Below are 13,127 nucleotides of genomic sequence, written 5' to 3'. Positions count from 1 at the left end.
TATGGTTATCCTGGTAATACTGACAACGTTATATATGTTGTAAAGCAAGGAATGACATGGATTCTGCTATTTCTTTGTTTTTGGGTTTTCATCTGACCTCGCGGACAACAGGGTCGAGAACGACAAGGAGGAAGGGGGCCCATATTCACGCGAGGGTTTACGATCTCCGGCCCCAGGCTCAGGTACCCCTCATTGAGGCCCCAGGCTCAGGTACCCCTCATTGAGGCCCAGGCTCAGGTACCCCTCATTGAGGCCCAGGCTCAGGTACCCCTCATTGAGGCCCCAGGCTCAGGTACCCCTCATTGAGGCCCCAGGCTCAGGTACCCCTCATTCAGGCCCCAGGCTCAGGTACCCCTCATTGAGGCCCCAGGCTCAGGTACCCCTCATTCAGGTCATGGAGGATGCCTGTGACCAAGTCGACGCCGCAGCTCTGCGTGGATGGATTCGACATTCAAGACGGTTGTGTTGCCAATGAGGATATCACCTGTAACCTGTACTGGATACAATATTTTAGGTTTGTCTTTTGTTTGCTGAGCTAACAGTGTTATGCACACTACTGTACTAGCATGAAAACTGGGACATGTTTTGTTGTTGATTCTCCATGTGGACTGATTTGGGGATATGGAGAGAAATAAATCATATTTTCCTCAGTCTGCAGCATTGGTCTTGTGTAGCGTTTGGTGAACTTATTGTATATTTTCACTTGTATTTTACATTTTCACATTTTCTCTGTGTAGTACATTTACAGTACTCTAATCACTGAGAAGTAGAATTGCTAAAAGTGTTTTAGGTTAGCAACAGCAGTGTGTGTCTGGTTCAAACATAATTAAGTCATTTGGAACGTGTGTGTTTCATATGGTAACAAAATATGTTTTTTTTATAAATGAGTGTATAGTTTTTGCAAGAGAGTCTGAGGTGTTCTGCTAATTGGGTGTAGTGTTTTGAAAAAGGCTGTCCCTGTTTTCAAAATTGTGCTTAAGCAATTGAAAAAAACTGTAATCAAACAAGAGTTTTTACCAAAAGGAAAAATAGAATCACAAATCATCAAATGTAGCAACAAAACTAAAGTAAAAAACAAACAATTACTGGATGAATTGCTATTGGGAGAAAAAAAAACCTAGACTTGTTTTGAGTGTGTGTGATCCCACCTTCTGTTCGGATCTGGCCACAAGACCTCGTCAAATCCCATCTCTCCTTGTCCTCCTCTTACTCTGACTCTCATTGCCTCCATGCTTGCAGAGTTCAGACTGATTGGTGTTCTGTTTTCTGTGCAAGTGTTTTCAGGAGATTTCGTTTTTGAACAAAGAGTCCAATGTAAGAAAACGTGTGTAGTGTTTTGCAATAAGTGTGTTATAGAATTGCAAACAAAGTGTAAAGTTGATAATGTGTTTAAGCTATGGTTACACTGTGTTTGAGGTATGCTACAAGAAGTTAAGGTTTTTGTTTTTAGTGTGTAAGCAATGTGCAAAAACTCTAATGCAACATCTGTCCAATCAGAGTTTTCTGTTGCACGACTAAAACTACTTCTGAACGTCCACATGTTTGAGCTTATATATAAATCTTCCTCCGCAGCACTGTGGAAGAAGAACAAGGTCTGGACACAGTCCTGTTTATCTAACACAGGAGTGTCAAACTCATTTTCACTAAGGGGCCACGCTGGAAAAGGAGAATCCCACCGAGGGCCAGACATGGAGAGTTTATTGACGTGCTTTTGTTACTATATGTCACTTTTTTTTTTTTTAACATTTTGGTAGCTTTTTTCCTCATTTTTGTTGATTTTGTTCTGACTTTTTTGTGGCTTTCTCAGACATTTGTCACCTTTTTGTAAATTTGTTGCTTTTTCCCGATATTTTTGTTGACATGAAGTCCTACAAAAGTCATCAAAAGAGTTCCTTAGCCATCCTAGAATTAAAAAATACATTTATCTGCTGTTATCATCAAGCATTCAGTCTAAACCTTGGGAAATCTGAGGTAACGGAGGACATTTACTGCAGTAAAGGTCTGAATACTTCTTCCACCGATGTTAAAAACACACACACACACACACACACACACACACACACACAGAGCACAGAGACACACACACACACAAACACAAAGACACACACACACACACACATACACAGAGACACACACACACACACACACACACACAACACACAGGCAACCATTAGTCCAGATAGAAGTTTATTGTTAATGGTTGAAGTCATTTTTCAGGTCAAACATTAAAGGTGCAGTAGGTAAGACTTATAAAACTACCTTTCTGTCATATCTGCTGAAACTGACCCTATGTTCCAGTAGAACTACATGAAGCTGGTCATTAAAATAAATCCAGCACCAATCAGGGCCAGGGGGAGGTGTCTCCCTGTTCAGATGCACCAATCAGGGCCAGGGGGGGTGTCTAACTGTGTGTCAATCACTACTCATGCACACACATTCATTCTCCCTTGTGGGGGAGGGGCTTAGGAGACCGTTTTGGGCTTCAGCAGAAAGTGGGGGGAGGGACTGAGAAAGTTGTTCATGTTGAAATTGTTCCTTGATCTTCACAATCCTAGCTACAACACCTTTAATTTTAATAAAGCAAATACATTTGTAATGTTGAAAGACAAAGCGGCAAAACCTCGAAAGAAAGTGACAAAAAAAGGACAAAAGCTGAAAAAAACTGAAATTTCTGATGACAGTTGAAAACCTAAATATAAAATGAACTTTCATCTGAAACAGAAACATCAGCACAGAATGAATCCCCTTGCAGATTATTAACTTATTAAATATGGATCCCAGGTTCCTCCTCCCAGCCAGTAGGTGGCGCTCTGTGGAAAACCTTCCCATCGGGCTGCTTCCTCCATCTCAGCTTCACTTCCTCTCTGATCCCCGCTGCCTCCAGCTTCTGCTGCAGCTGAAACGGTTTCAACAGGCTGCAAGTTAACGTTAATGTGCAAATGAAAGAGATCCCTACAGAGATAGAGCTTTTAGTTAAAGAGTAAGATCCTTTTAGTTTAACATGAAACAGCCCCGAAATCACCATCACCAAACTCCACCAGACTCCATGTAAATAATCAGGACTTTTAGCGTGTATAGAGCCAGCATATCTCCACCAGACTCCTTGTAAATAATCAGGACTTTTAGCGTGTATAGAGCCAGCATATCTCCACCAGACTCCATGTAAATAATCAGGACTTTTAGCGTGTATAGAGCCAGCATATCTCCACCAGACTCCATGTAAATAATCAGGACTTTTATTTTGTACAGAGCCAGCATATCTCCACCAAACTCCATGTAAATAATCAGGACATTTTAAGCGTGTATAGAGCCAGCATATCTCCACCAGACTCCATGAAAATAATCAGGACTTTTAGCATTAGAGCCAGCATATCTCCACCAGACTCCATGTAAATAATCAGGACTTTTAGTATTAGAGCCAGCATATCTCCACCAGACTCCATGTAAATAATCAGGAAAAGTGTATAGAGCCAGCATATCTCCACCAGACTCCATGTAAATAATCAGGACTTTTAGCATGTATAGAGCCAGCATATCTCCACCAGACTCCATGTAAATAATCAGGACTTTTCATCGTAAAACACACTTCATTCAAAGTGGACAGAAACTAAATAAAACTACCAAAAGCCGTCTTGGTCTTTCCTCTGTTCCAACAATCACCACTCTGGTTTGGTTGAAATAAACATGTGGAAATATGCTGGCTCTATATCCAGCAACACTCTAGTTCCCAACCCAACTCCCTACTGACTGACTGAACTACTGCCACCCCACCACTTTAAAACCTGTAGAGACACAAAGCTGCAGCGTAGCAGCGTCTGACCTGCAGCAGGATGGCGTCCTGCAGCGCCGGGTCGTTCAGCTCAACAGATCCTCCACTCAGCCGAACTTTCACCGACCGCAGCGCCGACACTCGCACGTCTGCACACACAACAACCAAACACATATCAAGGTTCAATGTTGTCCAGTCAGGGGAGTGAAAAACAATGTTCTACTGGCCCGGAGTGAATTTATAATTGCCCCTATACAAATGTCAAAGGAAGGAACCAAAGAAAACACTTTTTTGGTCTCAGTCAAAACGAAAAAGGTTCTATGTAGAGAGACAACAGTCGTCCAGGTGGAGAATAGAGAGTAGTATGTAGAGACAGCAGTAGAGAGTGTTTGTAGAGAGACAGCAGGAGAGAGTAGTAGAAAGACAGCAGGATTTCATTCCATGAGAGACAGTAGAGAGTAGAGAGAGAGTTACCAACAGAGTAGTATGTAGAGAGTAACTGTGGTCCCAGCTGCCTTCAGTTGATTCATCAGTAGAGAGTGGTTTTGGGATGATTCCTCAGAGTCGGAGATGATCATGGGAGAGACAACAGTAGAGATCTTGTGTGGAGGCCCAGACCGTAGAGAGGTTGAGACAACAGTAGAGAGTGGTGTGGAGAGACTTCCATTAGTATGTAGATAACTGCACCGAGAGTAGTTGATCTTTTCTCTCCAAGTTGTATGTAGAGAGACAGCAGTAGATTCTCTGTGTAGCCCAGAGAGCCTTGTGCAGATCAACAATCTTGTAGAGAGACAGCAGTAGAGAGTAGTGTAGAGAGAAAGCTCTTAGAGAGTAGTATGGTGGTGACGTTGGATGTAGTTGTTTGGGTGTTGACAGTAGAGAGTAGTATTAGAGAGACAGGTAAGAGAGTAGAGAGACAGGTAGAGTAGTGTATTTGATGTAGATAATTGGTAGAGGATTGTAGGGACAACAGTAGAGAGTAGTATGTAGAGAAAGACTAAGAGTAGTATGTAGAGAGACAGCAGTAGGAGCCAGAATACAGTAGAGAGTTGTATGGGGGACAAAGAGACTTGTTTTTCCTCATAGTATGTAGATGGTTAGAGAGTAGTTGTAGAGAAATTCATAGAGATGTGATTTTAGAGAGACAATTTTAGTTTGGGATTCTAGTCTTTCACTGTTAGAGATGTACATATGATTAGTAATTGAGAGACATTTTTGCATTCTTTGTACAACAGCAGAAAGCAATGTAGAGAGACAACAGTAGAATAGTATGTAGAGAGTAACTCCACCAGACTCCATGTAAATAATCAGGACTTTTAGTAGTATGTAGAGAGACAGCATATCTCCATGTAGAGAGACTCCATAGAGAAGTAATCAGGACTTTTAGAGACAGTGTATAGAGCCAGCATATAGAGACAGCAGTAGAGAGTAGACTAGAGACCATGTGAAAGAATCAGGACTTTTAGTATGTAGAGAGACAGCAGTAGCATAGTATGTAGAGAGACATGTAGAAGTAGTATGTAGAGAGACAGCAGTAGAGAGTAGTATATGAGAGACAGCATAGAGAGTAGTATGGAGAGACCAGAGAGTCCATGTAAGAGAAACAGTAGAGAGTAGTATGTAGAGACAACAGTAGAGATATATGTCCACCAGTAGTACAGAGAGAATGTAGAGAGACAACAGTAGAGAGTAGTATGTAGAGAGACAACAGTAGAGAGTAGTATGAAGAGAGACAACAGTAGAGAGACAACGAGAGAGACAACAGTAGAGAGTAGTATGAAGAGAGACAACAGTAGAGAGTAGTATGGAGAGAGACAACAGTTCCAACAATGTAGAGAGACAACAGTAGAGAGTAGTATGAAGAAACAGTGGAAGTAGAGAGTAGTATGTAGAGAGACAACAGTAGAGTAGTATGAAGAGACAACAGTAGAGAGTAGTATGTAGAGAGACAACAGTAGAGAGTAGTATGTAGAGAGACAACAGTAGAGAGTAGTATGTAGAGAGACAACAGTAGAGAGTAGTATGTAGAGAGACAACGTAGAGTAGCAGGAGTAGTATGTAGAGACAGCAGTAGAGAGTAGTATGTAGAGACAACAGTAGAGAGTATGTAGAGAGAACAGTAGAGAGTAGTATGAAGAGAGACAACAGTAGAGAGTAGTATGTAGAGAGACAGCAGTAGAGTAGTATGTAGAGAGACAGTAGAGAGCAGTATGTAGAGACAACAGTAGAGAGTAGAGAGAGACAACAGTAGAGAGTAGTATGTAGAGAGACAGCAGTAGAGAGTAGTATGTAGAGAGACAGTATGTAGAGAGACAACAGTAGTATGTAGAGAGAGAACAGCAGTAGAGAGTAGTATGTAGAGAGACAGCAGTAGAGAGTAGTATGTAGAGAGACAGCAGTAGAGAGATGTAGAGAGACAACAGTAGTGTAGAGAGACAGCAGTAGAGAGTAGTATGTAGAGAGTAGAGAGAGTAGTATGTAGAGAGAGTAGAGAGTAGTATGTAGAGACACAGTAGAGAGTAGTATGTAGAGAGACAACAGTAGAGAGTATGTAGAGACAACAGTAGAGAGTAGTATGTAGAGAGACAGTAGAGAGTAGTATGTAGAGAGACAGCAGTAGTATGTAGAGAGACAACAGTAGAGAGTAGTATGTAGAGAGACAGCAGTAGAGAGTAGTATGTAGAGAGACACAGAGAGAGAGCAGTAGAGAGAGCAGAGAGTAGTATGTAGAGAGACAACAGTAGAGAGTAGTATGTAGAGAGACAGCAGTAGAGAGTAGTATGTAGAGAGACAACAGTAGAGAGTAGTATGTAGAGAGACAACAGTAGAGAGTAGTATGTAGAGAGACAACAGTAGAGAGTAGTATGTAGAGAGACAACAGAGAGTAGTATGTAGAGAGACAGTAGAGAGTATGTAGAGAGAGAGTAGAGAGTAGTATGAGAGACAACAGTAGAGAGTAGTATGTAGAGAGACAACAGTAGAGAGTAGTATGTAGAGAGACAGCAGTAGAGAGTAGTATGTAGAGAGACAACAGTAGAGAGTAGTATGTAGAGAGACAACAGTAGAGAGTAGTATGTAGAGAGACAGCAGCAGAGAGTAGTATGTAGAGAGACAACAGTAGAGAGTAGTGTAGAGAGACAGAGAGACAATGTAGAGAGACAACAGAGAGAGTAGTATGTAGTAGAGACAGCAGTAGAGAGTAGTATGTAGAGAGACAACAGTAGAGAGTAGTATGTAGAGAGACAACAGTAGAGAGAGTAGACAATGTAGAGAGAGAGACAGCAGTAGAGAGTAGTATGTAGAGAGACAGCAGTAGAGAGTAGTATGTAGAGAGACAACAGTAGAGAGTAGTATGTAGAGAGACAACAGTAGAGAGTAGTATAGAGAGACAGCAGTAGAGAGTAGCATGTAGAGAGACAGCAGTAGAGAGTAGTATGTAGAGAGACAGCAGTAGAGAGTAGTATGTAGAGAGACAGCAGTAGAGAGTAGTATGTAGAGAGACAACAGTAGAGAGTAGTAGAGTATGTAGAGAGACAGCAGTAGAGAGTAGTATGTAGAGAGAGACAACAGTAGAGAGTAGTAGAGAGTAGAGAGACAACAGTAGAGAGTAGTATGTAGAGAGACAACAGTAGAGAGAGTAGTATAGAGAGTAGAGAGAGAGACAGCAGTAGAGAGTAGTATGTAGAGAGAGTAGTATGTAGATGTAGAGAGACAACAGTAGAGAGTAGTATGTAGAGAGACAACAGTAGTAGAGAGTAGTATGTAGAGAGACAACAGTAGAGAGTAGTATGTAGAGAGACAACAGTAGAGAGTAGTATGTAGAGAGACAACAGTAGAGAGTAGTATGTAGAGAGACAACAGTAGAGTAGTATGTAGAGAGACAACAGTAGAGAGTAGTATGTAGAGAGACAACAGTAGAGAGTAGTATGTAGAGAGACAGCAGTAGAGAGTAGTATGTAGAGAGACAACAGTAGAGAGTAGTATGTAGAGAGACAAGTAGAGAGTAGTATGTAGAGAGACAACAGTAGAGAGTATGTAGAGAGACAGCAGAGAGTAGTATGAGAGAGACAGCAGAGAGTAGTATGTAGAGAGACAGCAGTAGAGAGTATGTAGAGAGACAGCAGTAGAGAGTAGTATGTAGAGAGACAACAGTAGAGGAGAGTATGTAGAGAGACAACAGTAGAGAGTAGTATGTAGAGAGACAACAGTAGAGAGTAGTATGTAGAGAGACACAGTAGAGAGTAGTATGTAGAGAGACAGCAGTAGAGAGTAGTAGAGAGTAGTAGTATGTAGAGAGACAGCAGTAGAGAGTAGTAGAGAGAGACAGTAGTAGAGAGTAGTATGTAGAGACAACAGTAGAGAGTAGATGTAGAGAGACAACAGTAGAGAGTAGAGAGACAACAGTAGAGAGTAGTAGAGAGACACAGCAGAGAGTAGTATGTAGAGAGACAACAGTAGAGAGTAGTATGTAGAGACAGCAGCAGAGAGTAGTATGTAGAGAGACAGCAGTAGAGAGTAGTATGTAGAGAGACAGCAGTAGAGAGTAGTATGTAGAGAGACAACAGTAGAGAGTAGTAGTAGTAGAGAGACAGCAGTAGAGAGTAGTATGTAGAGAGACAGCAGTAGAGAGTAGTATGTAGAGAGACAACAGTAGAGAGTAGAGAGAGACAACAGTAGAGAGTAGTATGTAGAGAGACAGCAGTAGAGAGTAGTATGTAGAGAGACAGTAGAGAGACAACAGTAGAGAGTAGTATGTAGAGAGACAACAGTAGAGAGTAGTATGTAGAGAGACAACAGTAGAGAGTAGTATGTGAGAGACAGCAGTAGAGAGATGTAGAAAGACAGCAGAGAGAGTAGTATGTAGAGAGACAGCAGTAGAGAGTAGTATGTAGAGAGACAACAGTAGAGAGTAGTATGTAGAGAGACAACAGTAGAGAGTAGTATGTAGAGAGACAACAGTAGAGAGTAGTATGTAGAGAGACAGCAGTAGAGAGTAGTATGTAGAGAGACAGCAGTAGAGAGTAGTATGTAGAGAGACAACAGTAGAGAGTAGTAGTATGAGAGACAGCAGAGAGAGTAGTATGTAGAGAGACAACAGTAGAGAGTAGTATGTAGAGAGACAGCAGTAGAGAGTAGTATGTAGAGACAACAGTAGAGAGTAGTATGTAGAGAGACAACAGTAGAGAGTAGTATGTAGAGAGACAGCAGTAGAGAGTAGTATGTAGAGAGACAGCACAGAGAGTAGTATGTAGAGACAGCAGAGAGAGTAGTATGAAGAGAGACAACAGAGAGAGTAGTATGTACAGAGTAGTATGTAGAGAGACAGCAGTAGAGAGTAGTATGAAGGAGTAGTATGTAGAGAGACAGTAGAGAGTAGTATGAAGAGAGACAACAGTAGAGAGTAGTATGAAGAGAGACAGCAGTAGAGAGTAGTATGAAGAGAGACAACAGTAGAGAGTAGTATGAAGAGAGACAACAGTAGAGAGTAGTATGTAGAGAGACTACAGTAGAGAGTAGTATGTAGAGAGACAGCAGTAGAGAGTAGTATGTAGAGAGACTACAGTAGAGAGTAGTATGTAGAGAGACAGCAGTAGAGAGTAGTATGAAGAGAGATAGTGATGCCAAAACTCCAGACGCTAAAGGAGACTTTTAGCGTGAATAACAAATGCCAAACGCACATGACCAAGCATCCATATTTAACACGACGGGAGAGTGAGAATGTGTTGAAATTACATATTGTACATTTAAGTTTTAAATGTTTTAATTGTTTAAATAATGCTGTGTAATTATGCGTGTGCAGATTGATCACTCAAACACAGAATTAATTGCGAGAATCGATTGTTTTAACCCAGCCTTTCTGCAGAAACAGAAACTAGGAGCCGGACTCACCTGAGTAACAGATGAAGAACATCGCATTGCTGCAGGATTCAGTGCTCCAGTCGGCCGTGTGGTCGTCTATCTTCATCTTCACACAGTCTTTACTCCCCCCCATGTCCGGCTGCTTATCCGCCCAGCTACTGTAGGAGGCGTTGCTCGCGTCCGACCACATCCAGAAGTTTCTGTGCAAACCGATCCAGGCGGCAGGAACTAGATCTGGAAAACAGGATATCTGGGTCTTTAGCTTAATTAATCCCACAAGGGGAAATTACAATGTTTTCACTCTGTTGTTATTACACACATTACATACAGAAATTACACACACATGCTCAGTACTTATAAATACAATAATGGAGAGATGTCAGAGTAGGGGAGCTGCCCATGGAAAGGCACCACAGCACCTTGGCGGTGCCCAGGAGGTGAACTGGTAGCACCTCTCCAGCTAGGAGTCCACCACCATGCACCATGCATGTACATTACAGGCCAAAAGTTTGGACACACCTTCTCATTCAATGAGTTTCCTTTTTATTTTCATGACTATTTACATTGTAGATTCTCACTGAAGGCATCAAAACTATGAATGAACACACATGGAATTATGTACTTAACAAAAAAGTGTGAAATAACTGAAAACATGTCTTATATTTTAGATTCTTCAAAGTAGCCACCCTTTGCTTTTTTATTAATAAGGGAAATAATTCCACTAATTAACCCTGACAAAGCACACCTGTGAAGGTAAAACCATTTCAGGTGACTACCTCATGAAGCTCATTGAGAGAACACCAAGGGTTTGCAGAGTTATCAAAAAAAGCAAAGGGTGGCTACTTTAAAGAATCTAAAATATAAGACATGTTTTCAGTTATTTCACACTTTTTTGTTAAGTACATAATTCCATATGTGTTCATTCATACAGTAGTTTTGATGCCTTCAGTGAGAATCTACGAAGCAAATAAAGGAAATGCATTGAATGAGAAGGTGTGTCCAAACTTTTGGCCTGTACTGTATGGGGACTTGAACCAGCAACCCCTATGGTTCCCAACCCAACTCACTACTGACTGAGCTACTGCCATTCCTGTTTACGTGCAGCCGTGTAAAACAGGATTTTTTCCAAAGTTTTCCAGCTGCGGTCAATTAGCCGCAAGCCGCAAACTGTCACAAACGGCAGTAAAAAAACCCTGACTGAGACACAGATTTTGAATGCGCTGTATACATGTGTAAAGAAGGCATGTTTCATATTCGGAATATATTGTCATATTTGGAATAATAGTGGAATATTAGTGTGCATGTAAACAGAGTTTCACAACAACCAAACACCAGTTAGCAGCTCTCAGTATAAGACAGTATAAATAGCAAACAATAAACTAAATAAAACCTTTCAATAGTAAAATATAACAGAGGTTTAGGCACCAAAACAATTTGTTATGTTTAGGAAAAAGATGGTGGTGTGGAAATGCGTTTCCTGGGTGAAATGATTTAGTTTTCACCAAGAAGTGAACTCCACTCTCCGGCCTGAAAGCATTATGTTGAGCCCACGTTGTGCTTTTTCAAGTTGAGATTATTTTCCGTTTAATATTGAAGTCCGTAAATAAGTATTTGTTTTGCATGCCTGGCCGAGTAACGCTACATTGATGGTTTTGGAAGATGGATTAAGTCTTGCATGTTTTGTGGTCCATGATCAAACCCCACATAATAATATTGAGGAGGTGACGCACCGTGATATCTTATTGGAAGGATAATAGTAATCAGGAAAATAGTAGTCCTGAGAAATTTGGGACAGTCCCGAAATCCAAGCAGTTGTCCCGAATCCTGCCCTAATTGCCCCAAAAATTAGAGCAAAGTCTCAAGAGCAGACTCTCGAGTAGTTAAACATTAAAAACTGTTCATGGTGGTTTTTAATTGAGTTGTCCTGCAGCCAGCATCACTTGAGTTCATGATTTTAATGATTTTTTATTTGTATTTTCGGGTTTACAAGACAGACAGTTGAGTTTCTGAATAAAAATCATAAATAATTTTGGTGCAGAGTTTTGAAATTCATGTTAAGTGCAGGCAGCCACGAGAAGCAGTGATTGGTCCCGAATTTTACCCATTCTCATCTGGTCACCCTAGACAGGCCCCCCTCCCCTGTAGGATCTGGGACAGGCGCCTCCCTCACCCTACCTTTGAGGCTGATGAGGCTCTGCAGCAGACTGGCGATGTCCTTGTTGTCCTCCAGACTGCGGACGGTGCTCAGGTCGGTGTATTTGGAGCGGCAGTAAGTCTGAGCATCAGACCAACTCATCTTCTGCGACACCAAGATGTGACGGTTAGAGTCAGCTGATAGAGAACCAAGGACACAAACCAGCGGGATTATTCATAACAAGAAAATCATTTAGAACGACTTTGACAACTTCTGCAGACACTTTAAAAGGCATACTATGCTGTTTGTATGTTATTTTGTGTCTCTGGTGCTTCCTCAGACATACAAACTTGGGAAAAAACCATCCATGGTGTTCTGAGTGAGATCATGTTTCTGAATGTGTCTTGCCTTCAGTCTCCTGGTGAGCTGGTCAACATCTGCACGGCTTTCTATGTCATCGGCCGAGACAAGGGGGCTAGGGGGCTAACCCTAAGCATGCTAGCTCGTTCTCAATGGCAAAACACTGCTACAACAAACACTAGTTCACCCTAATCTCCAAAAGAACTACTTCCATGTCCCTGTTCTGCGGGTATTCCACGCAAAGTTGGAAGTGGGCCCTCGTTTAGAAGTCTCCCGGCTAAGACTGAAGTTGGAGAAACAGCTAGCTAGCTCATGTAATCCTTACCTAGCTACTGAGCATGTAGTCTTACCTAGCTACTGAGCATGTGCGACTCCCAACAAAGACGTTACAGCAGTGAGAGGTCTCACTCTGTAGCTAAAACAGAGACCTGAACACAGGGTGAAAAGAGGAGCTGCAGCAATGTGCAGTACAACAAAAATATGGTGTTTTTTGAAAATTAAACCTTGTAAACCTAGTCTGATATAACCTCTAAATACAATTATGAAGCTGAAAATGAGCAGAATACGAGCGCTGTAAACTTCTGCAGACAATTCAGACTCACCGCTGTAACACATGAGGTAAGACGGAGTGCTGCAGTCTTGGGTAGACCAGATCCCGACTGAAGAGACAATCGCACAGTTCAGTTTCGGTTCACCCAGGAACCAGCGGCTGAACATGGTCACCAAGGAAGGGTCCAAGTCCTCCTGCTGAGACCATTTCCAGTCGCTCTTGAAGAGCCCGATCCAGAACTCTCCTTTCCCGGCTGCCTGCCAGGCCGCGGCGTTTTGGCTCGGGTCCCCGATGCCGGCCAGGTCCGTGAACTTCTCCCTGCAATAGCTCTGAGCGTCGGCCCAGTTCTTCTTCTCGGCAACGGCATGGAAACGTCGGACAAATCCGTCGGGCTGGAGGCGACAGACCAGCACGCAGCCTGGTAGACGAGAGACCGGAGACAGTCAGGACCAACA

The 13,127-nt window shown here is 42.1% G+C and overlaps 1 protein-coding gene across 1 annotated transcript; it reads right to left on the bottom strand.

Annotated features, from left to right (window-relative positions):
• Positions 1 to 2,764: 2,764 nt before the first annotated feature.
• On the bottom strand, positions 2,765 to 12,871 carry LOC114556755 (regenerating islet-derived protein 4-like). Its single transcript, XM_028579790.1, has 5 exons — positions 12,725 to 12,871; positions 11,804 to 11,927; positions 9,659 to 9,862; positions 3,821 to 3,918; positions 2,765 to 2,896 (listed from the first exon to the last, which is right to left on the bottom strand). Exons 2-5 carry the CDS (start codon positions 11,922 to 11,924, stop codon positions 2,765 to 2,767), a joined length of 555 nt encoding a protein of 184 aa, XP_028435591.1. The 5' UTR covers positions 11,925 to 11,927; positions 12,725 to 12,871.
• Between the last annotated feature and the right edge of the window lie 256 nt (positions 12,872 to 13,127).

Source organism: Perca flavescens, chromosome 6, assembly GCF_004354835.1.
Source record: "Perca flavescens isolate YP-PL-M2 chromosome 6, PFLA_1.0, whole genome shotgun sequence".
NCBI lineage: Eukaryota > Metazoa > Chordata > Actinopteri > Perciformes > Percidae > Perca > Perca flavescens.
Note: the sequence above shows the minus strand (reverse complement) of the source record. Positions and strands in the feature narration are given on the sequence as shown.